The sequence below is a fragment of the Cucurbita moschata genome, unplaced genomic scaffold (assembly GCF_002738365.1).
Source record: "Cucurbita moschata cultivar Rifu unplaced genomic scaffold, Cmos_1.0 Cmo_Scf00009, whole genome shotgun sequence".
NCBI lineage: Eukaryota > Viridiplantae > Streptophyta > Magnoliopsida > Cucurbitales > Cucurbitaceae > Cucurbita > Cucurbita moschata.
In genome coordinates this window covers 1,398,952-1,423,091 of record NW_019268525.1, presented here as the reverse complement: position 1 = coordinate 1,423,091, position 24,140 = coordinate 1,398,952, and the positions used below count along the sequence as shown (strand labels likewise).

The window sequence follows — 24,140 nt, the reverse complement described above, 5'->3', positions numbered from 1 at the left end:
GGGAATATCCTCTTTGTACTTTTCCTTCCGAACTTTTGAGGGAATATACTCTTTGTACTTTTCCTTCCGAGCTTTTCAGGCTTTCCCTCAAAATTTTTAAATTGAGTAGCTGTCTCCTCGAGAAAGGCTTACCCAACCTAGAGAAAGATGGAAACAAGTACGCTGGAGGGAACAGCTATGGTGGCTTACTTAGGCCTGCTTTTTTTTCGTCCTTTTTTCTGGAATTAGTAGTCACTAAACCCAAGTATATTCTGAGGCTCTAATACCAATTGACGTAAAGTTAATAGCTTTTTGTACTGGAATTGCTATTGGTGAGTTCTTTTTACTTTCTACGTCATGAGGTTTCTAGACACGATGAGAATGAAGAGCAAATTAGAGAAATTTTGAGATGTACTCTTTTTTAAGGTTAGAAGTTGAAATCTATATCCTTACATTTATTGTACTTAAAAAAAATAATATTTTTATAAAATTGAAATCCAACAACCTAATTGAATCCAAAGCTTGGGCAACCATGGGGTTATTATTTGTTGTAGGATTACATTGAAAAGTATGCAAAGGATTGCACATGAAATGGGGGGGAAATGTTGTAGGACCCCACCACGAACCTATGTGATTCTCTACCAATGTACCAAAAGATATCAAAAGATGGAAAAGCGAAGCATTAATGCTACCTACCAAAGCTCCTTAATATTTTCATCTAAGATTTTGAATGTCATTCCAGCCAAAGCGAAGCATTAAGCCTTCAGGTCCTTCTACTTTATCATTATTTCATTTTCTTGTGGGCTTAAAAGGTTGTAGAAGGCCCAAGAAGTGAAAATATATAAATAACAAAAGATAGATTAGTTCTTCCCTTAGCTAGTGCATTATTTTTTAAAACTTTGAAGGATGATGATATCGGATCATATGACTGTTAATTTCTTTTTTCTCCAATCGCTGTTAGAACTCTTGTTTTATCAAACTTGGGTGAATGAGGATGATATGCTTCTCTACTTAGTTTTCAGTTGCTTGTTTGTGAACATTTTGTTTCTCAATTCTTCAAGAGAATCTGATATTTTCTATGCAACCAGGTTTCTCAATTTCGAAGGAAATTGGTGACTGTTAAGGCCATTCTTTGAGAGATTAAAATGGAAAAAGAATATTTTAAAAAGATCTTCGAGGATAAAACTAGAGAAATTAAAGATGTATGGAAAGGGCACTCCACCAATTCCTTCGAAAGACTGACCCTCCATTAATTTAATTAGTGGCTCGTCAAGTTCATTTTGGTTAAGTATATAGAGAAATTAACCCTCAATGCAGCAGCAGATAATTGGTTAAGCATATAGTGTGAGTCTGTGTCATGTTGGGTTTAGTGCTTCGGTTTAAGTCGCCGCCGTCGGAAATGCAGAGAATTAATTGAATAAGACTAAAAATGCTTATAAATTTTAGATTTATAGTGAAACCTCTTAAGTTCATTACTCATGACAACCAGTTGGTACAAGTATGGAAAATTGAGTTCAGTTGAAGCTATGAATATGTAGATGCAGAGATACCTTGGGTAAACAAAGATTACTGCCTCTGAACTATCAATATCTTATAAAAAATGATAAGGACACAGTCTTTTCCTGGATTTATCATATATGTAATGCTGTATTACACTACACAATTGATATCTACATCTACTGTCCTTCATTGTTTCTCACCCCTTCCCAAATTTACTTGATAAATCCGTATTTTATTTGACACCTTCTTTAATCAAATTTGAATCATTCTGCAGTTACCTTGTTATAACCTATACTCTAAGGAGAAAAGGCGCAGAATATACTTGTACACCTACAGTTCAAGTGTGGGAGGCATCATGACAAGGGTTTAGCCTTTTTGAATATTCTTTGACCTGGAGCAAGTATTGCCAACGGGTCATAAGCCATTTTTCTCTCTACATATGTTTCCCACATTGGCCCAAAATGGGCCTGCCATTCTTTCCTTGTAGTGTAATGTGGCAAATATTGTTTCGCTCCTAGATTGGCTGTTTTACAGAATTCCAGAATTCTCGTGTTTTGTGTTAAGATGTATTCTAAGCTGTCGTTTCCTCTAGAACATGGAACTGCAGAGGTTAGAAATGCAACCAGGTAGAAAATATCCTCCTCTGGAATAACTACGGATGTTCTATTGTCCCACCTGAAACTCAGTAATAATTAATAGAATCAGTATAATATAATATAATATAATATAATACATATTGCAAGAACATTTAACTTGTTAGATCATTAATTACTTTGATTTGTTAACCGGATAGATTAGGACAGGGCCGTTGCTTGTTTCCTTCAGGATATTGCCAAAAACCCCTTCTGCAAATTCTTTTATTTTGCTTTTTGGGATTAGGAGATTCAGCCATGGGTGTGGGACTTCCCACAACCCTTTTGACTGTAATTTCACGGCTGATACTTGAACTCTGTCCAGGAATTCCACATATGTAACTTCTGATATGAAAAGCGTTGATGGGATATAACTCAACCGAGACAACAACCGCTTGACTTCCTGCATGGTAAAAGCATGTTCATGTAGCTGCCATTTATTTTCACATTTTTCACATTTTTCACATTTTTCACTTAGATTTATTTAGTAGGGATACTTCACCTGATCGACATTGTTGTTGTCCTTGTTGTGGTGAAAGTACTTTGCCAATTCTAGGCAGTAAAGAATTTTTCCTTCAGACTTGAACTGGCTTGCTTGAACAGGGTCTTGTGGATCGAATGATGATCTCCAATTATTTAGAAGACCAGTTCTGTTTATTATCACGAATCCTTCAATATAATCGAATGTATTTTCTCCAGATATTAACAGCTCCTGCTCTCTGGTAAATGTTGTGAAGTCAAAGTACAATACTCTTATCCATTTTACCTGTCAAGGATAGAAGAATTGGGTTAGAACAGCCCTTCATAGTTACTTTAGACTAGATTCAAAGTTCCTTTAGAACACTAATCTTACCATAGTTGGCGCTGGTTCAAGTAGAATTTTTGCCCGTGTGATAATTCCAAATTGGCCTAACCCTCCAAGAACACTGTAAAAGAGGTCACTGTTCTGTTCCTCTGAGCAGTTTACCACGTCCCCTTTTCCTGAAGTCAGTTTCACTCCATTTGTCAGTTACCATAACAATATAGCATCCAGGAAATGGCGTTCGCCATTTACCTTGCATGGATTTCCTATCACATTACTTTTGTATATGTATAGCATAATGTATATGGCAACGAACCTGTTACAACCTCCAGCTGATGAACGTTGCTGATCTGAGGGCCATGTCGAAATGCCTGTCCACTGATCCCTGCATTGGATAAAGTACCCCCAACCGTTAGATGTAGGTAGTCTGTCCATGATTTTGGTGTTAGTCCATATTTCAAGCTCTCCTGCAGGATATTTATCCATAACTCCCCTCCAGAAACATCGATGTATGTGAAGCTTCTGTTATGAACAACCTGCATTTGAGGGCCCTGGAGTGATTCCATGTTAATCACGACTCCTTGGTGGGCCTGTGCTTGGCCATGAAGTGAGTGGCCATGGCCTCTAGCTGCAACTGTGAGCTCTGAACCAGGTCCCATCTTCCAAATATGCTTTATTGTCATGGCGATATCAGAAACCGATGATGGATGCAGTATTGCTGCAGGGTAGTATTGATATCTATTACCAAAATCTCTTGCAGCAAATTCCACTTTGTCAAATTCAAAATGGCCGTTGATGTAAAGCATTCTTAGCGAAAAAGGGATGCCTGTGAAGCATAGATTCATCCTAACAGCAATACAGCTCAGGAACAAAATCATGAAGCTTCGAATCAAAAGCATGTTGGTTTGTTTGAGGAAACTAACTGGTGGGTATCGTAATTTTCTCTGGCTACAAGTCTCCGAAGTTAAAGATGAAAGGATTGGTAACATGTTTTTGTTATTTCTAAAGAGGAGAAAAAGGCAGAGGAGGTGTAGGAGGGCCTAGAAAAGGCTGAATTGGAGGTGGTTTTAAAGGGAGGTTAAGATCATAGTGGCCGAGTCAACTAGACTTCAGTTAGGAGAATACGTATGAAGACTGCCTACTTAGGGAAGAGTTGGGAGAAATCGTTGCACTTTTTTAAACAGTTAAGCTTTTCCCACGAAAGACAAACAGGTTCTCATTAACCTTGTTAAGGATTGTTTCCCATTTTTAGAAAAGGAAAAAAAGGCAAGGCAAGGCCTTGGCCGGAAAACGTATTCCTCTGCCTTTTCTCTGACTGGTAATGCATATGCTTGTGTCTCACTGACATTAATGATGAGGCTACTCTAATCCTTGAATCCTATTATTGTCGGAATTTAACATTGCGTATCTAGTTTCAGATTCAGTCAGAGGAGAGTGACCCATGTTGATTCATTGGAGACGAAGACAGAAGGATCAGAGGGTCACCAGAGGGTCCATCATACACGTGATATTTAACTGCCTGCATGCTTTTTAGGGAGAAGAGATATGATGGGGATTGTGTCGGGGCCACTCTTACGGGTTAAGCAAGGGGAAAGGAGAGCGAACATGGGGCTGACACCTTCTTGGTGGAACTCAACACCACTCTTACACCTATCCACTTCCACAGGTTTGAAAGATTCGATCCTGTTTACATTGTTATTTACCATTAAAATACAATCTCAGTGGCAATTATTGCATTCCTTCCTTTTTGTTGCAATTTGTTTGTGACAACCAATCAGAAGTTTACATCTTTCCCCTCTTTCCTTTATGCTACATACCAATTCAACTCTGGCTCTCTCAAGAAAATGAAATACAGGAAAATTAGTCAATATCTACATCATGTGGCACACTAAATATTGTACTCTGATGCCGTTTTTTTTTTCTTTCTTTCCTATAACTGTGTCCTGCAGCATTCTTCAATGGAAATAGGCAAAGTTTTGGGATCCAATCAAAATTTGCCTAATGGTTCGTCCTCCTGAGTGAGTACCTCCTAGATTTTTCATTGTGCTGACAACATCTATCATGCCCTCAACTTATATTTGACTTGTGGCGTTACAAAAGTGAAGCTATTTAAGGTTGTCAGAGGTTTGGGTTTGTTGGGATGAAAATGACCTGTAAGTTTTATATGCAAAATCATTTTGAAAACTGCGTTTGAGATCTGCTCTTCTCTTCAGAGGCAAAGCCATCCCCTTTGTGATTATAAAATTAAGATTGTGATAATTGGGTATGGATATTGCAATCTCTTGCTTTTTTATCAAAATATGAAGTTTGTAGTGTGAATTCCAGACTTCATCCGCCCATTTGTGGTGAAAAACCGAAATGATGATTGCATGTTTTCTAGAAGGAGACCGACCACCAATAAATTAATCCATTTTTGGCTCTTTAGCTTAGTGGACTCTTCATTGTGTTGGAGCTCTACCCCTATCCTCCATCCCCACTTTAACACCGACGAATTAAGTTACATCATGGGGCATCTCCTGTCCATCAATTGCCTGCTCTTGGGGACTGCAGGATTCTCTTTCAGCTGTGTAAAGTTCTTAAATCCAATCACTTCAACATTGCCTTAACATAAAATCTTAGGTGGACCTTATAGGAATAGAACCCAGAATTGTATGGTTAAAGAAGGAAATGAAGAAGGGTAAGGAAAGAAGTCGAGAAATTATCGCTTGCTTTTCAATGACGACGAGTAGATTAGCTTGTGTAACGGCTCAGGTCTACCGCTAGCAAATATTGTCCTCTTCGGACTTTCCCTTTCAGGCGTCCCCTCAAGGCTTTAAAACGCGTCTGTTAGGAAAAGGTTTCCACACCCTTATAAAGGGTGTTTTGTTCTCCTCCCCAACCGACGTGGGACATCACAACTTGGGACAAGGGTTGCCACCTTTGTTGTAATGGGATTAGAAGAAGGATTGGTTGGACAAACTTTATGAAATGTGAATCCTTATCATGTTCCCTATCCCCACTTTTGATAATATTCCTCTTCAGTGATCGTTTGTTTTTTTATCTTCTTTATAGCCGAAAAATCTAAGGACTAAAGAATCTCTTCCTAATCATTTTTGTCTAAACCTTCTTTTGATTGTAAAATATTGGAGGAAATCTGGAGGGCAATGCCAACAAAAGCAATGTAAAATTTAGCATTATCGTCAAAGCCAAGAAACCACACGTAGGCATTCTACAAAAATGATTGTTGAGCATAGTTACAATGACTTTATTTCATGTCACTTGCCAAATATGCAATTACAGTACTCTGTTCATTTTTGTTACAATCATTCCCATTATCTTTGTCGTTTTGTTTATTTATTCTACTGAATAATTATAATTACTTCCCGAAAGTTGGTGAAATATGCATTTTAGGGGAGGCTGGGAAATGAACTGTCTCCCATTATCTGACTAATATATTTATATATTCCTTTGTTAGTTGACAAATTATGATTATGTTTTGTTTCCAGCTTTAAACATTTGTTCTTCTCCCTCTCTGGATCATGTGGACAAAGTTGTGGCAAATTGTTATCATGTTTTTTGTCCAAGTTCACGACCGACTGTTGTTTTTCTGATCTGCAAGATCTCACTTTGGTGTGCCTAGCTAGGATAGCACTCAAGAAGTTTGGATTTTTTTAGTTGCCCCACCGCACCCAGGAATATGAATCCATTTTAAACAAAACTAGGTTCTTTGATCATAATCATGCACATTTTTTGCCTTTCAACACTTACCGTTCATTCAACATTTAGAAGCATAATTATTTGAAACTGACCCTTCAAACAATGAAACAGAATGCAGAAAAGAAATGTGAACTAAGATTAGCTTAGCTAAATGCATGCGTTGTTGATCCGTCCTTTTTTTCCCCCATCTTTTTGTGCACTAAAATCCCTACCATTTCTAGTCAAGACCAGTACTTGTTTTGTTTTTGAAACATCCATTTTGGATCTTGATTCAATCTTTCTGATAGCTAAGTTTGCTGAACTGTCAACTAATAAATGCATGCATCTAATTATGAGAGAGTTTGCCTTTACTTTTTGCTTTTTTATGTCTGTGTTCGATTTTAAAACGAAGTGGTAGAAAATTTAAAATGGGATGGAACTTAGCTTTCACCAGTGTGGTCCTTTGCGTAAACAAGCTGAAGTAGGCCAAATTAATGGCTGTTCTAATCACAGTGTTTCTTTATGACAAGAAAGGAGTTGTATGTACTCTTTTCATCAACTCTTCAAATTGTAGTTTAGAATTTGGAATGGATTTTGTGCTTGTAGTTGTTTTTTAGAAGTGTTTTTGTGGGGTTTGATGTGAAAAGTTCATTCAAGTGAACAAGTTACCCCAGGCTCTTCTAAAGTCAATTGTCACGTGGGACATTATAACTTGATATGATGTATAGATATCGTAGATGCCTGTTCATCAGAGAAATGTTAAAGTTAATATTTAAGAACTATTTTATTATATCCGTGAAAATAAAATGTAGCCCTTAATATCTCTACATTGATATGATATCTACCACATAAATGAAGAGCTCCGAATGATCATTTATTTAAATAAATTAACAATTTTTACAAGTTTCTTCAAATTTCTTTTAGATGTATTTTTTACAAGTTTCTTCAAATTTCTTTTAGATGTATTTTATATGGACCATAAAATTAAATTGTTGATTGGTGAGATGTCGTCTTCATCTGCTCACCTCTTATGTCTTGTCTAATGGGTCTTGCAAGTTTGAATGGGTAACTACTAAGTTTGAAAGCCAATAAGTTGTCCAAACAGAAAGAAAAGTGATTGGGAAAAATGTCACTTATGCATGAGTCCAATCCAAAGGCTTCTTCATGGAGAATGTGCTTTGTTTTGAATATCTTAATCTAATGGTGTGATCTGAATCATTTGAACTCTTCTTTCAGGTCAAAAAGTCAGTTCCCCTCTGCCTGCATCTAAGTGGTGTATTCAACCACATTAAACTTGCTTCTTCAGGTAACGCCATGTGCTGCTTATTTAATGAATTAGGTAGGTGTGGATCCAATTGTAGAGTTGTGAGTTTGACACAGACTTATTCAATGTTGCTTGCTCTAATGGGAGTCTATAGGATCTCGTGTTTGAAGATCTTCTTCGTGCCTTTTGGATTAGATTAACTATGGGGAAAAATAAGTGAAGATTAGATTAACTATGGGGAAAAATAAGTGAGTTTCACGTTCTTAACAGTCAATATAGGTAAATATGGTTGCTTAGAAATCGAAGCTTAAAAACATGTTTTTAGAGTTCAACATTTGAGGGTAGTGATTCAAACTTCTGATCTGTAAATTCGATCATGTTTTGTTTTCTTTTTTTTGTTCCCTATAATTTAACCACTAAAGTAAATGGTTTAAATTTCAAAAGTCTAGCTCTCTAGAGTTAATAAATAATGTGGACTCTAGAAAAGTGTACAGAAAACAATAATAACAAAAGAAAAAGAAAGTTAGGAGCAGAGACAAACATAATAAAAGTTTAAACCCTAATGGAAAGCATGTGATGAATATAGAGTGGTGAGTGGTTGATATTGACTTAGTCTACGCTTTGATTAGGACATAGTGGTTTTGAACACTTAGAAATTTCAGTGAACAGTGTTTGAGTTGCAGCTCCTTTAACCACAAAACCACAATCTTCTTCATCATTAACTAAACCCATTATTTTCCCTTTGAATCTTTGGAAGAGTTCAATCATATTACCCAACACCAGCTTTCATGTTGTGAGCCATTCAATCTCAATTGGTCAATGAGTATCCATTAGCCATTGCTAAATGTTGACAATCCCACCACCTTCCACTTTTAAGATTTTAAGAACTTGAAAAGTTGTTTGCAACTTATTTCGTTGGATGATTTTTAATACTAAGAGGTCGTAAATGGTAAAACTTGTGATTAAATTTAAAGGAATAATGAATTTAGTTAAACCTAAAATTTAAGAAAATGTTAGAGAGACTACTTATGTTATTGTAAAATCAAAAGATAGATGGTTACAATCAAAAGATAGATGGTTGGATAGATGGCTCGATAGATTGATAAACTAATTTGTTCAAACAGTCGGGTATAGATTGCGAGCCCATCCATTTTTGGAGTTAGTTGATTCGGTAGGTGAGTTGTTACACACTCCTTAGCAAATTTCAACATCCATGACCACCACTTTGCTGTCTTAATTGACCAAAACCCTTTGTGGGATCTAGGTTAGAGCGTCGTTAGGCACCACAACCCAACTCCGCCCGTCAGAAAAACAAGATATATATTCTTAACTAAGAGGTCGAGATTTGAATCTTTCCACTCTACATGTTAAACTAAAAAAAAAAAACTAAAATGCATAACAAAAATTTGACATGTTTTTTCTCCAATATAACTGAAGTAGAATGTTCGGAAGCATCTCAAACAGAAAATTATAATAGATCAAACTTGAACATTGAAAAAAAGGCACATGAAGGGGCAATTGATTGGTTACCATTTCACAGAAAAATTGGACTTTCTTCAATTTCACATCAGAATCAATGATGGTTAGTATAGGCCAAGAGAAAATCAGCAAATTCATTACGTGCAAGGTTGAAGTAAAGAATACTAACCAAGCTTCACCAAAAATCTCCGCACGAACAAACTCCATCTTTGAAATAATGAAAGCGTTTCGCATCTCGAACAATTATTTCCCTATCGACAAGCTTCGATATTAGCTTTATCGCCGAATGACAATTAACGCATGCACGGAGATTTTTCGTTATTCTAAGTGTAGTTCCAGGAGCAGTACTGATGATGCCATAAGCAACTGCTAACCTCTCACTATGGTTACAAAGAGTTTCCTCAATCTCCTCATGATTCAAGTCATGTAGAACAGATTCCATATGAGCAACATAACCAGCTGCCTTTAATCTCCTCTCCAATCTATCAAGTTCTTCAAAGATTTCCTTCGATCTCGGATGTGATCTATCTCCAACATGGAACGTTTCGAGATTTCCATTGATCTCAATCGAACTATGTCCGAGGTCCTTGTTCAGTCCTTTCTGCGTCATCATTAATCGAACGTTCCCCACGTGGTTCCATAAATGGGCAGAAGCATATAAGTTTGAGAGTTGTACATAATGACCTGTATTATATGGATCTAATAAGAAAAGCTGTTCTGCAGCTATCTCTCCCAACCTCACTTGACGATGGATCTTACATCCACTTAAAAGTGCCCCCCAAACACTAACTCCAGGTTTAATGGGCATGCTCATAATAAAATCATAAGCTCGATTCAAATAGCCTGCACGTCCCAGAAGATCGACCACGCAAGAGTAATGCTGGTGATGCGGTTCAATCCCGTGGTCTCGCATCTGGTGGAAAAGCTCCCATCCCTCTTTTACAAGACCCGAGTTTTTACATGCTGTGAGAAGGCCAACAAAAGTAACATTGTTCGGACAAACTCCAGATTGCTTCATTCTGTTGTAAAGGTCGATGGCTTCTTGTCCATGACCGTGTAATCCATACCCCATAATCATAGCACTCCATAAGACAACGTCTTTATCGACCATTCTATCGAAAACACCACGAGCAAAACATATGCTTCCACATTTTGCATGCATATCTATAAGGGCCGTGTTCACGAAAACATCGTCTCGGTACTCACTCTTAGAGATATAACCATCCAACCATCTTGCTAGTTCAAGAGACCCCGCTTGGGCAACGGCTAGAATAGCAGACCTCACAGTAACAGAATCGACCCCGATATTCTTTGAAATCATCTTACGGAATAGCTCGATTGCTTCTTCACCATATCCATTTTTTGCATAACCAGAAATCATAGCATTCCACAAAAGTAAATTTGGTTTTTCCATCTGATTAAAGAAAAATCTAGCAACTTCCACCCGTCCACATTTAGCATACATGTTAGTGAGCGAGACCACTATGTCGGGTTCGAATTCTAGACCCAATTTAGTCACTAAGCTATGAATGGCTTTCCCTTGCCCCAAATCCTCCATGTCTGTGTAGGCTGTCACAACACTAACAAGGACAATCCAATCAAGTTTCACAGTACTTCGCCTCATATCTTTGAAAACTCTCAACGCGTCCACGGGATCGCCATTCTGAACGTACCCAGAAATGATGGATGTCCACGAAACAACAGTTCGATTATGTAACTTATCGAAGACGAGCCTAGCAGATGAGGTTTGGCCAAATCTAGCATACATTGACACAAGACTGTTCTGCACAAACACATTTGATCCAAGGCCATATTTAAACGTCTGGCTATGCATCTGTTTACCTATTCCTTCGACCGACATTCCACCGCACGCTTTAAGCACATACAAAAATGTGAAGCAATCTGGGTTCACCCCTGACACTTGCATATCCTTGTACATTCTGATAGCACCAGCAAAAATATTGTTCTGAGTGTAGCCCTTTATGATGCCATTCCACAACAAGATATCTGGTTCTAAGACTTCACGAAAAACCTTATGCGCGTAGTTAACATCTCTGAGATGCAAACATGCATTGACAAATTTGATAACCAAGAAACCACACTTGTATAGCCCAGACACGATTAACTGGACGTATAATTGATCCAAATGCTTCCTACAGGATGAGTTACAACTTAGAAAGTTCCAACTTTCTCGGGAAATACAGAGAAAATGGAGGAAAATGACATAGAAAGTAGGACAAACATTCATTAAGAAATAAACATTGAAAGAAAAAGTAACTCCAAGCCATTTCATAAACATCTCATGACAAGGCCTCCAGACAAACTGTAACGGCCCAAACCCACCGCTAGCAGATATTGTCCTCTTTGGACTTTTCCTTTCGGATTTTCCCTCAAGGTTTTTAAAACGCGTCTGCTAGGGAGAGGTTTCAACACCCTTATAAAGAATGTTTTGTTTTCCTCCCCAATCGATGTGGGATCTCACAATCCACTCCCTTCAGGGCCCAACGTCCTCACTGGCCATCATTCCCTTCTCCAATCGATGTGAGACCAGACCCAACGTCCTTGCTGACACACTACCTCGTGTCCACCCCCTTTAGGGTTCAGCCTCCTTGCTGACACATCGTCTGGTATTTGGCTCTGATATAATTTGTAACGGCTCAAACTCACCGCTAGTAGATATTGTCCACTTTGGGCTTACCCTCAAAGTTTTTAAAACGCATGGAGAGGTTTCCACATCTTTATAAAAGAAATGTTTCGTTCTCCTCCTCAATCAATGTGGAATCTCACCGAAACAGTGTTTTGAAGTCACATATGAAATCACAAGATGGTCATCTACTAAAAATACTAGATATACAGCTAATTTCTAACCTCAAATGGTATAAAGTTAGCTGAAAATCTCAATCCAACCAAGCTAATAAGATAACTAATATTCAATATATAATACGCTTTCTCTATAACCTAAACACGAGCCAAAGCTAGGCGAGCGAATTCAAACCACAAACACTGATACTTCCAATCACAGAAAATGGCCTTGAAAATAGAAACTGAAAGTGAAATACCTCCTCAATAAAGCCTCCTGCGAGGTTGCCGCCGCCTTTGAGAGAGCTGTAGATAGCGACGACAAGGAGAGAGAGAGCGAAAATGAATGCAAAGACATGGCTGAAAGTCCGAGGAGCTGCAAAGGCCAGCTCCGTCAAATCCCTGTCTTCCCGCTGATGAAGTTCTCCGGAGAAGCAAGTACCGACGAAGCTGTACGATTGCAGCAGCTTGAGAGACGGAGGGGATATGGCGGCGGCCGTCGAAGATGGACCCCATAATTGTTGAAACTGAGGAGAATCGCCATCGTGCTTGCGATTCGAAGGAAAACTGTTCTGTTTCTTGTAACCCACTGAAAAATAATTCAATCCCAATTCATTTTGGTTTGGTAATTATAATTTCAAATAATTTATATGGGATCAAATTCATCTTTCACCCCCTTCCTCCATGAATCAATTAGGTTAAACTATATATATATATATATATAATATATATATATATATATATAATAATTGATTAATGAAAATATTCTTAAATAATTTAAGGCCGAAAATATTTTTAAACTTTCAAAATATCAATAATAATTTTAAATTTGATGTAGGAGTCTGATCATTCTAACTGAGCTCTAGTTTGTAAATCCAGCCTTCTTAACACGACAAAATTATAAATCAAGTTCGTGGACTTATCTTTTTCCTTTTATATTTTCAGTACAGTGTTCAAATTGGTCTACTAGCTCGTAACTTTAGCCGTATTGTCAATAATATTGGGTTCATCTTACATTTCTGTCTGGCTCACTAAAACGGAAGAACTTAGTTCCACGACCTCGAACGAGGGTCTATAATTAGTAGGGGCTTCATCCTTATCACCAAAATATCATCACCAAGTGAAAGAGAAGACGGCGTCCAAGTCAAAATTTCTCGAAGTTTCAACATTGAGACACTTCAATAGCATCTACACGCTCAAACTATAGTTAATCAAGCTAATTCACATACATACACAAACATCTATACGTTGTACTATAGCGTCTCAAACGAGTGTTGCAAGCATTCTACCTCATAACGCATACAAATTAGAACTTTTTTGTCTTTAGCACGAGACCCATCTTGAGACTTAGCTTAATTTACGTAGATTTCTACTTACACGTAATTTTTAACGTTTAAGAGTATTAATAATTTTTTTAAAACTTAGCTTAAATAAAGGTGCAGAGGAAGATTCTGGAAGTGAGGATGAAATGATTGAACAAAGGGAAGGAATAAGAAGCTTAAGATAAGAAAGAAAGAAAGAAAGCATTTATTTAGCTGTCATTTGAATGGCTGTCTCTGTCTGAAAAAAGTGACCGTTGAAGCTTCAAAGACAAGCCGACCGTTGGATCAAATTTCAAGGATATAAACACATCAAACTCTGAACAAGCTCAGATCCTTCTTCTTCGTCTTCTTCTTCCCCTTTTCTCTGTATATATTTTGACACCCAGATCCTTCTTGTTTGCTCGTGATTCAGAGATGGGTATGGTGCTGGTCATCTCTCTGCCGTTGATTCTCTTCTGCTTCTTGCTTGGTTTTGGCTGTTACTTTATAGGCAGAGCTAAAGGGAGACAGGACATTCGGACTAATGCCCAGGTCTTTGGGGTGCCGGCGCCGCCTCCCGGTAGCGGTCTCGCCCATCCTCCGCCACCGCCGGAGCCGCTTTTCAAACCTGATAATTCAGCCCATGTTTGATTAGTAATCAGATCCAAGTTCAATTCTTCACTGTACCGTCTCTGTCTACTGGGTTCTGTTTTGGGGTAAATTCTGTACTGTTAGGATGAACTTCAATACTCCATGAATCGTTTTGCTGTTATTGTGGCTGTTCTATGGGTGTTTCTGCATTCAATCGAGTGACCTGTTTGTTGGTAGAAATGTTTGATTAATTGTGTATATCACCGTCTAATTCCTTGCACAAGTTTGGACGCTTTCATATCTATCCGCGTTCATCTCACCTAGGTTTGCAACTCGACGAATCTACTCATGGGATCCCACGTCGGTTGAAGAGAGGAATGAAGTATTTCGTATGAGAAAAACAAAGAAACTCTCCGACATTTAATTTTATTCCTACATAGGTTTACACAATCGTGAGATACCATTATGAAACGAGAAAAAATTCTATCATTGTATCAGAATTTCTGAGTCAAGAGACATTTCGAATAAATAGTTTCTATGGGGCGCAATCTCCCAAAAGGGTAATGGAGGTGTGTAGAGGTTTTCTCGAATCAAATGGAGATCGACCCTTAGTGTAAATGCATGTTAGCGTTTTTTAGAATAGAATTTCTCTCCTTGGCATTGGTTCAAGCCTCGTCTAGTATGGCAACAAATATAGAGACTGTTTGATGTAAATCATAATTCTAATCCATTAACATAAAAATTAATTCAAAGTAATTAAATATTAATTAGGATTCAAATAGATCTTACTTTTTTTTTAATGATTTATGTAATATGGTTTTTTTTTTTTTGTCTTCCCATTCAATTGTATAATTTAATAAATAATTATATTTAAATGTTTTTTTAAACATTTAATTCTAGATAAATAAAAAAAAAAAAAACAAATATACAAATTACAGATTTACAATTACTATAAATATCTCTAGGGTTCCAGATTGCCAAATTTACTTTCAAAGCCCTAAAAACGGATTGGGGGACGAAATTCCGTTCATCATCTTCTTCTTCATCGTCTTGAAGGCGCGCAGTCGATGCCCTGTGCTGTGGTTTTGGTCGGCGAGGAGGGCCATAGAGAGGGTTCCATTATCAAACGCTCTCTCTCTTCACCCACTTATCAGTTTCTTCTCTTTTCATGTCTTCAGTCGGTGGTTTGCTTTTATCTGCTCCTCATCCTTCAGGGTCTTCTAAAACCCTAGCCTTCCACTCCGGTTCCTCCCCTATATGCCTGCTTCCCTTTCTCCTTCTCTATAGTAAAAACCCCTGTTTTGATCTCAGGCTTTTTGCCTTGCAATTTGAATCCAGTTTCAGATATGGGCGATTTTAAGGTATGATTTGTTTGTTTATTTAATTTTATTGGGTTTTTAAGTCCTTGTTGGTTTTTGAGTTGAAATTTTGTAGAGTAAGTTGATGGTTTTCTTTGATAAGAAGGGCGTGCAAATGTTTCGACAAGTTTATTCATTTGGCTAAATGCCATCTTGTTAATGAAATAAAGTGCAGATGAGTTTTTCGTATGTTCATACTTTCTCAATTTATTATTACGTATCAGTTTCGTTTTTGGTTCGATTGCATGACACTGAATAGCCTAGGACAAAATTTTATGAGTGGGGTTATACTTTTTTGATGAATAGGTTTAAATAATTTCATTGTATTTGTTTAGGGTTTATGCATTTGTGTGTTAGTGATCTTTGGACTTATGGTCTCTTTTTTATTAGGTTCTATTGTTTGGGTCTTTCACTGAAGATGAAACCATTGCATCGATGCAACCTCAATCGAATGTGAATCCTGGAAACCTGGTCAACAATGTAAATATGCAATTTGGTTCTCTGAATCTTACAGATGGAAAATCGTCGGGTAGTTCCCTTGACAGTGAACTGAAAGGACCTTCTGGTTCCACAACAGCATCCGTAAGTTTGGGGCCCCTTGATTTAGCTGCTAAGGACGCTACAGATCTGAAAACTGTCCAAAGAAGAAAAAATCGCACTCCCCCGGCATCGGGAGTGCCAAAAGAGAATGGAAGTACTCACCACCTAAATCCAAGCTCCTGTTGTACTAATGGGGTGACAGAAACGAAGATAGACGACATTGTCTCTTCTTCAGTATGTGAATCAAATGGGCAGAATAATTCTATAAATCAATTTTCAAGACTGTTAATAGAAGACAGCCAGAAAAATGGTAGCATTGATGGCTTGCAAGAAATTGTTCCCAAAGAAAATTTCAGAAGGGCATCCGTTGTTTCTGTCACTTCTTCCACTAAGCTACTACCTCGAGGTTTAATTAACCCAGGGAATTTATGCTTTCTGAACTCAACTCTGCAGGCTCTTTTATCCTGTTCTCCTTTTGTTGATCTCTTGAGAAATTTGAAGAATCGTGAAATCCCCAAGGTCCTTGTCCTTCCTAGTATATTCTGGTCTTTGTTTCTGTGGCATGAAGAAAAATACAAAACAAATAGATTTGGAGTAATATGATTGATGACTGATGTTTCTACTAATTTTGGTGAATTTCTGACTTGAGATGTATTTTTTCAGGCGGGTTATCCTACACTAACTGCGTTTGTAGAGTTCATATCTGCCTTTGAAGTACCCAGTTCAAGTGTACCGAACAGGGATATGGCTGCTCTTGATGTTGGGAAGCCTTTTAGCCCTCTCATGTTTGATGGTGTTCTTAAAAATTTTAGTCCAGATCTGCCCAGTGGTATCTTGGGACGTCCAAGGTTTGTGGATGTTCTGCCAATATATTTTCATTTCAATGCTCATCTCTTACCTTTGGTTGTGGTTTGCTTTAACGTAGCCATTGATACAGTGGTAAATTGAAAATATTAGAGAGTAGGATGAATATCAAGCACTGGGAATTACACAGATATCTTTCATATGACCTTAATTCTCTGCACCTTGCACATGTACTTAATTTTGGTGATCTTTATCTTTTTCGAGAAGCATGATTATGAGTTATGATTATCTTTGTATTACTTTGTCGACTTCTTTCCACATGAGGTCCATATTAAGTTTCTAAACGTTTATTGATATACGGCGGTTTGTATTTGATATGTTTTTGTTAGGTTTTCTATGGATAACTAATTTTTTCATTATCATTTGTTTTGAAATGTTTTACCCACATTAGTACTAAGTGGTTTATTTTCTATACTGCTAAGGGGTTAGTAATTATTTTATTTGGTGAATAGAGATTGGAGATGGAAAGGGGGAAAAAGATTAAAAAAATTGTAAATTAGTTCTAGCATTCTATCGAACTTATTTATACTTTTTCATAAGATAGGTATTTTGATCAAAGTTGTTTACTTTTTTTGTTCGGCCTTATCGACGATTTTACAATGATTTAGAGGAAGACTTAAGGGAATATTTATTAGAAGTTCAATAAAAAAGAAGACTTACACCACCCAACGTGATGTCTATCATAATTTTTAGAAGCAATGATCGCCTCTAAAATATTCTCTATGCTTGATTCATGATTCTTAAATTCCTGTTATTTTGCTCATCCAGACAGGAAGATGCACAAGAATTTTTAAGTTTTGTCATGGATCGGATGCATGCTGAATTGCTGAAGCTTGATGGAATGTCTTCAACTACCAATGGGGATAAATATCTTGTAGTTGCTTCTGCAGAAGATGATGAATGGGAGACAGTTGGGCGGAAGAACAAATCTGCAGTGATGAGAACACAGAGTTTTGTTCCTTCAGAGTTTAGTGAAATCTTTGGGGGGCAACTGACGAGCATGGTGACGGCAAGAGGTAGTATATATGAACACATGTCATACGGTCATGGTTTTTTGGTCTGGTTTTGTTTTGTTCTTTTAATGTGAATGGAATATTGAAGGTAATTTCCATTTAGAATTTAGCTAATGTCTTCTGGAATTATTGTGCTTCTTAGCAATTGATTTGTTATCCTTTGAATTTTTGCAACTAGTTTCTCTCTATTGGTTGCATTGATTATTTTCCTTTCACTTGGTTCGTTGATTTGCTGGACAGCACATTTTCATTTTAAAAAATTCAATTTCTAGTCTGTTACTTATATTTGACTGATTTTTAGTCTGCACAATTATGACTGGTCAAAGTTGGATTCATTTTGTATCTTCCTCTGTGGTCATGAATCAACATCAATTTGTGTAATATCTCGTACTGTACGTCTTTAATTGACACAATTGTTTAGCATAACTAAACTGCATGGATATGCAATTCTCCGATACAAATCCATACCAACGTATTTATTGTTTTGATCTTATGTTTTTTACTCGTGATACCCCTCTATAATTCAATGAGTTGATATCTTTTTTGCTTATCGTTTTTAGAACCCGAATGATTTATTGCTGTTTATATGTTCACTTGCTTTTTCTTGATTTCGTTACCTCTGATCCAATTTTTGCTTGGGATTGAGCAGGAAATAAGCCTTCTGGTACTGGTCAGCCATTTCTATCGCTGCATCTTGATATTTACCCTGAAGCTGTTCGCACGATTGAGGATGCGTTGCGTTTATTTTCTGCACCAGAAACTCTTGAAGGGTACCGGCCATCAGCTGCTGGGAAGGTATACTCTTGTATTGCACGTATCTATAAAATCCTCTTGATTTGTTCTCCCGCATGCATGATTCTCAATGCAATTGCATTCTTTCTTTTACTTTTTCTGCCCCTTGAAATGTTCGTGTTATGTTGTAAAAGTAAGCAAATGTTCGCATTCTATCCAAGTTTTGATGGGTGTGTATTGTGGGCAGACACCCTTAACCAAGGGTATGTTTGATCATGCTTTTAATTGTTCAAAACCTATTTTTAATAGTATTAATATTGCCTTTAAAAGCTTTTAAATCTAAGATTAAGTTGATTTTAAATGATAAAGACATGTTTGGCGGAAGTGATTTTAAAAATGAGATATATGTTCTCCAGGCTGGTGTTGTGACTGCTCGCAAATCTATGAAGATACAGAAACAGTCGAAAATAATGATATTACATTTGAAGCGTTTTGGCTATGGAAGCCATGGAAGTACCAAGTTGAATAAGCCTGTGCATTTCCCCCTTGAGTTGGTTTTAAACCACAATCTTCTCATCTCCTCATCCACAGAGGTATTGTCTCTTACTTTCCAGTCTTTCGATACCGAAAGTAGAACAGGCAAGATCACGCTATACAACGTGTGCGCAGAGTGTTTGCTTATTGTTTCTCTTGGTTGCATTCTTTTCAGGGCAGGAAGTATGAACTTATTGCCACCATAACCCATCATGGAAGAGAGTCCTCAAAGGGACATTACACAGCAGATGTTCGATACCATAACGATCAATGGCTGCGATACGACGATGCATCTGTCACGACAATCGGGAAGAATCATGTGTTGCATGACAGGGCTTATGTTCTCTTCTATAAACGAGTTTAAGGTATCGATGTGGACGCGGAGTCCTTTCTGGATCTGATATCAACATAGAAAAACCCTTCTGCTGCTTGTGAGGCTTTGAGTTGTTGATAATGTGTGGATGATCTGCTGCAGTGAGAATGACGATCTGGTTCAATTATACAAGAATTTTAAAGCGTTATAGTATTAGTTTTGTTCTGAGGCATTATGGTATTTCCTGGCATTATATAATTTTTAAGAATATTATATTTTGCGAATAAAGGGTTGAAATAGTACCTTTCCTTCTTTTCGTTATTTATTTTGAATTATTTTTATTTATAATCCTATGTATGAACATTAAATTGTCACATCCCTTTTAGACCCTTTTTTAAAATAAGATAAGAGTTGGATATGCTGTAAAGGGAAAATAGAGGTCAAGCCTAGTTGCAAAGTTGCAAACATTTCATATTGGAACACTTCAACAAGTCTTTTCATACTAACAAACTATGTTATAATAACAATGTTCTAGATTCAATGGGGACATCTAATCCTCTTGTCGTTGAAAGGTTGGCTAATTGCAGTAGGCTTGAAGACCCTTCGTTCTAGAAGGTACATGAGTTTGAACGCTATGTTGAATGTGTCATGCCACCGATACTACACTACGTAGGTATCTGTGCGCGTGAGGCGTCGGTGTTTTAGAAATGGTGGTAGTAGCGCAAGAAGTTAAACAATCAAGCGTGCTGCAACCTAGGAATCACCAGGTAGCTCCTTCCATTTATAAGGATCGGAGAGGGCATAGCACAATTCTTCTTGGAGGAGAGTTGGTTTGTCTTAGTGACTGATCTTGCCATAATATGCTCCTACCTATAGCACCAGCAACCGAAGTCGAGCCTACATATGGCAATCCTCATGCGTGAATAGCCGGGAAGAAAAAAAGGACAATAGATGATAATAAAAAAGTGCCGTGGAATTTAAGAATATGTTGATTAAGCATTAATATCAATGAATATTCTCATAAAAAAAATATTACATTATTTTAATAAATTCGTTTGTTACCATTATTAATGTGTTTGCTACAACTGCAACAAAATCTCAAAATATAATGAAAACGAAAAAGAATAGTCATTTTCTTTGACATTATTACATTAATTGTAAATCTGAGTTTGGAAAAATGTTGAAAAAAAAAAAAAAAAAAAAAAGACTTTAATTTATTAATTTCAATATTTCAAAGCTTTCACATTACAATGAGAAAGGGGAGATTCATAATTTTGNTTGAAAAAAAAAAAAAAAAAAAAAAAGACTTTAATTTATTAATTTCAATATTTCAAAGCTTTCACATTACAATGAGAAAGGGGAGATTCATAATTTTGACTTCCAACGACAAGACTCAAACGAAGTCAATATATTCATGAAAATTAATGTATTTATTTATTTATTATATAATATAATATTCAATTTTAGTCGTCAACTTTTTTATAATCAAAATAGTTAAATAATAATACGAGACTAATTTTCTCTCCAGAAAAGTTAATGATAAACTAATAATAGAAACCAATTTTAAGTATTATTAAACATGAACTAAAATGAAATACACAGACCAAAATGATATTTAAACTTTAATTAGTCAAAAAGTCGGTAAACTATCAAACTGTATGATATTTATTCAATTAATACACAATTAGGCTAATTGATAATTGTTAAAGCTCCATTAGAACGTAATTTAGTGAATAAAATACCGAGGTTAGATAGCCCAAACGAACATTTTTTTATTACAGTTATTTATATGATTATATTTAATAATATTTAAATGAATCGACAATTACGAGTATTTTAAAAATACTATTATCTCAATCATTGATTAATGTTTTTTTTTTTTGGTAAAGAAAATGTTATATATGCAATTACATTTTAATATTTTGTCACTTTTATAAAATGTGTATGTACAATTATTTAATGAAATTAAGTTATTAAAATTATATTATATAATTATAATATTTATAGTTTAAAAAAATGAATAATGTGATTATAATATTTATATTTGGACGTTTTACCTAATAAGTAGACTATCAATTTGTCTTCATTCGCCAAACTTAAGACTATTCAACCTCAATATCTTCTCAATTTTTGTCTAAATTAACTAATTTCAAAATTTTTATACATAAATTAATGTCGGGATTCATATCGAGAGTTGAAATTTAAATTTAGCATTTGACAGTCCGAAAATCATGTTACTTTTAACATATTTTGTTTTCACTCACATGTTTTCTAAAATTTTTTTTTAAAAGGTCAGACAAAATATAATTGTTTCTAGAAAATTTTAGAATTTCTATGATCGAACAGCCGAAAAAATATGTGTATTTTGTTGATATAGACAATAACTATTAATTACGTCATCGACTACAATATCATAAATATAAATTACATTTATAAAAAAGAAAATATTAGCAAGGAAGTATAAATAAATGTCTTTGTTTTTTTTTAATTAAAAATTGATATTTACAAAATCTACAACAATATCTTTCTTTTCCTTAATTATTATATATCATTAAAAAAAAAACAGAAAAAAAGGTTGTCGTTTGGATGAGCCGACATGTTTGTGAAAAAAATAACTAAAAAAAGAAATAAAATTTTCTTTATTTTTCAGACAAATATTTTACATGCCGACACATCGGTAATTTTGTTGCTTTGCTTAATTACAGATTTGTTTTTTATTTTTATTTTTATTTTTTAAAAAGTCATCTTATGATATTAACATTATTAGTAATTTCTTTTTTAAATAACGCGTTAATTTGTTGGTCAATTACCGTCACTTAGCTGGTAAATTAGTTTGATTTTTTTTAAAAAGGTAAATTAGGTCGGTGGATTTTAATTTTTCATCTTCAAAAAAAAAAAAAAAAAAATTGGTAGATTTATTTTTTAAAATATTTTAAGAATAAAACGAGTATATAATAATGTGTTTAAATTTTTTTTTTATTATTAATTGTTCATCCATAATTATTATTTTTAACTCCAAAAATTATAATAAAATAAAATGCATTTTTTTTACAAAAAATAAAAAATAAATAGAATTCAAAAAGTGGAAGCCCTTTCACATTTAGAGTTAAATCATTGAAATTATTTTTAATAATCGGATATGTGGTTTACAATGAAATTAAATATATGAATGCAACGGCTGCGGTCATGTCCAGAGCGGCTCCCACGGTGCGCTAAGAGTAGCATCGTCAAGGAAGCAAGTGGTATCCGCAAGGTGCGATGCCCAAAGGGGCTCCGCTGATTGCTTCATTTCCATGCAAATCAACGCTAATAAGTTGGCTTGCTGTTGCTGCATATTGGCTACCTCTGCCCTGGCCTTGGCTAGCTGTGCCTGCAACTCGCTCACTTGCGTTTGCAGCTGGCAAATTGCGCCCGCGCTGCCGTACACCGGATCTCGCACCCTTGCATTTGCTTCATACACCATGCTGCTCACTGCATCTGTTCTTTGGCATTCCGGCAGCTCCTGCATAATTTACAACCTTAAATGAGTCGTAATTTAATGCTCTGATACCACTTGTTAATAAAAAATACTCTGATATCTAATTGTTGTTGGATGATAAAAGTCGCACGCGCTCTCTCGTGTTCATCTAACAATTTAATGACTCAAATTGGTATCAACGTAATGAAGGATGTGGCATTGTGGCACGATGGAATGAGCTAAATTTAATTGTGGTTTGAAGTGAAGGGCATGGGTTCGAGCAAGAGGGGGAGAGAATGAATTTAAGAATTAAATTTTGTGGGCTGGGCGTACTTGCAAGAACTTGATGATATTGCTAGCTCCAAACACTCTATGAGCAATGGTGAATTTGAGGGGCTCCGTCGGAGGAAAATAAGGAGCCAAAACGCACTTCTCGATGCAGCGGCGCCGGAGGATCTTGCAGGCGGCGCAGGGGCTGAGAACCACCGCGACCGGCGTCGACGACTGTTGAGAAGTGGGAGGCGACACGAAGTTGGTGGTGGCGGCGGCGGCGGAGGAAGATAAGGGGGGGTTAGGAAGAGTGGTCGGCGTTGGTGGAGAGCTCGTACATTTGGCCACGTAAGCCATTTGTTTATGTTTTTTTTTTAATTTTCTGCTAGAGAGAGAAAATGGGAGAGGAGAGAGAAATGTGTGTTTGGAAATGGAAGAGCCTGAGGAGCTGATATATATAGAGAATGGGAGGGGATCACTTTCTCCGCTTACGTCATCAACCCTATTTCTTACCTCATCAATTTTAAATTATTAATTAACATCTCCAATAAATATAAGATGTTTATGAAAAATATTTAAATAGTATTTAATATAAAATTTAATTATAAATTAAAATAGAAAATTCAAGATATTAAAGAGCATAAGTAAATATTAATAAAACAATTTTAATTCAAACTATATGAAATAATATATACTTTTATTTATTTCTAATTGATTCCTTAATTATTTGATTAGCCATTAATTAAATCACTTTTTTTTTTTTTTTTTTTGTGAACCCTTTTCCTTTAATAAAGAGTTCATAATTTATTACCTTTCTTTAAAAAGAAAAAAGGGTTAAAAATTAAATTATTAATAAAAAATAAAAGAAAAACCATTGCTTCCATTTTACTTGATTACTTGCTTTATTCTATTAAAGTAGTAAGCAAAAGTAATCATTTTTAAGCTAACAAATTATTTCTCCTATTAATAATTTAACATTAAAAAAAATTGTATCTCGTACGTTTAGCATGTGTTATTACAATGATAATCATGAATTA

General features: G+C 36.0%; 5 protein-coding genes and 1 long non-coding RNA gene across 9 annotated transcripts; 3 read left to right on the top strand and 3 right to left on the bottom strand.

Annotated features, from left to right (window-relative positions):
* Positions 1-1,698: 1,698 nt before the first annotated feature.
* On the bottom strand, positions 1,699-3,926 carry LOC111446933 (cytokinin dehydrogenase 6-like). Its single transcript, XM_023085865.1, has 5 exons — positions 3,230-3,926; positions 2,965-3,092; positions 2,614-2,877; positions 2,252-2,514; positions 1,699-2,154 (listed from the first exon to the last, which is right to left on the bottom strand). Exons 1-5 carry the CDS (start codon positions 3,900-3,902, stop codon positions 1,833-1,835), a joined length of 1,650 nt encoding a protein of 549 aa, XP_022941633.1. The 5' UTR covers positions 3,903-3,926; the 3' UTR covers positions 1,699-1,832.
* LOC111446929 (pentatricopeptide repeat-containing protein At3g12770) lies at positions 3,077-12,761 on the bottom strand. 3 transcript variants are annotated; one of them, XM_023085858.1, is made up of 3 exons: positions 12,391-12,761; positions 9,501-11,502; positions 3,077-3,298 (listed from the first exon to the last, which is right to left on the bottom strand). In XM_023085858.1, the coding sequence occupies exons 1-2, from the start codon at positions 12,486-12,488 to the stop codon at positions 9,507-9,509; spliced, it is 2,094 nt and encodes a 697-aa protein (XP_022941626.1). In that variant the 5' UTR covers positions 12,489-12,761; the 3' UTR covers positions 3,077-3,298; positions 9,501-9,506. The 3 variants fall into 3 exon arrangements, with proteins under 3 accessions (XP_022941626.1, XP_022941625.1, XP_022941627.1); XM_023085857.1 differs by lacking the exon at positions 3,077-3,298 and having other exon boundaries at positions 9,249-11,502; XM_023085859.1 differs by lacking the exon at positions 3,077-3,298 and having other exon boundaries at positions 9,249-11,484.
* Positions 4,445-7,993, top strand: LOC111446934. Of its 2 annotated transcripts, none has more exons than XR_002711178.1 (3): positions 4,445-4,579; positions 4,863-4,931; positions 7,825-7,993. It is a non-coding gene; the product is annotated as an uncharacterized LOC111446934 (long non-coding RNA). The 2 variants fall into 2 exon arrangements; XR_002711177.1 differs by having other exon boundaries at positions 4,488-4,579; positions 4,863-5,066.
* A 1,004-nt stretch (positions 12,762-13,765) lies between the features above and the next one.
* On the top strand, positions 13,766-14,322 carry LOC111447607. Its single transcript, XM_023086857.1, has one exon. The coding sequence runs from the start codon at positions 13,867-13,869 to the stop codon at positions 14,080-14,082; it is 216 nt and encodes a 71-aa protein (XP_022942625.1). The 5' UTR covers positions 13,766-13,866; the 3' UTR covers positions 14,083-14,322.
* A 684-nt stretch (positions 14,323-15,006) lies between these two features.
* On the top strand, positions 15,007-19,694 carry LOC111447526 (ubiquitin carboxyl-terminal hydrolase 24-like). Its single transcript, XM_023086746.1, has 7 exons — positions 15,007-15,383; positions 15,771-16,439; positions 16,584-16,768; positions 17,553-17,800; positions 18,447-18,592; positions 18,946-19,122; positions 19,239-19,694. The coding sequence occupies exons 1-7, from the start codon at positions 15,369-15,371 to the stop codon at positions 19,425-19,427; spliced, it is 1,629 nt and encodes a 542-aa protein (XP_022942514.1). The 5' UTR covers positions 15,007-15,368; the 3' UTR covers positions 19,428-19,694.
* Positions 19,695-22,450: 2,756 nt separating this feature from the next.
* Positions 22,451-23,511, bottom strand: LOC111447681 (LOB domain-containing protein 1-like). Its single transcript, XM_023086965.1, has 2 exons — positions 23,167-23,511; positions 22,451-22,878 (listed from the first exon to the last, which is right to left on the bottom strand). Exons 1-2 carry the CDS (start codon positions 23,458-23,460, stop codon positions 22,561-22,563), a joined length of 612 nt encoding a protein of 203 aa, XP_022942733.1. The 5' UTR covers positions 23,461-23,511; the 3' UTR covers positions 22,451-22,560.
* Between the last annotated feature and the right edge of the window lie 629 nt (positions 23,512-24,140).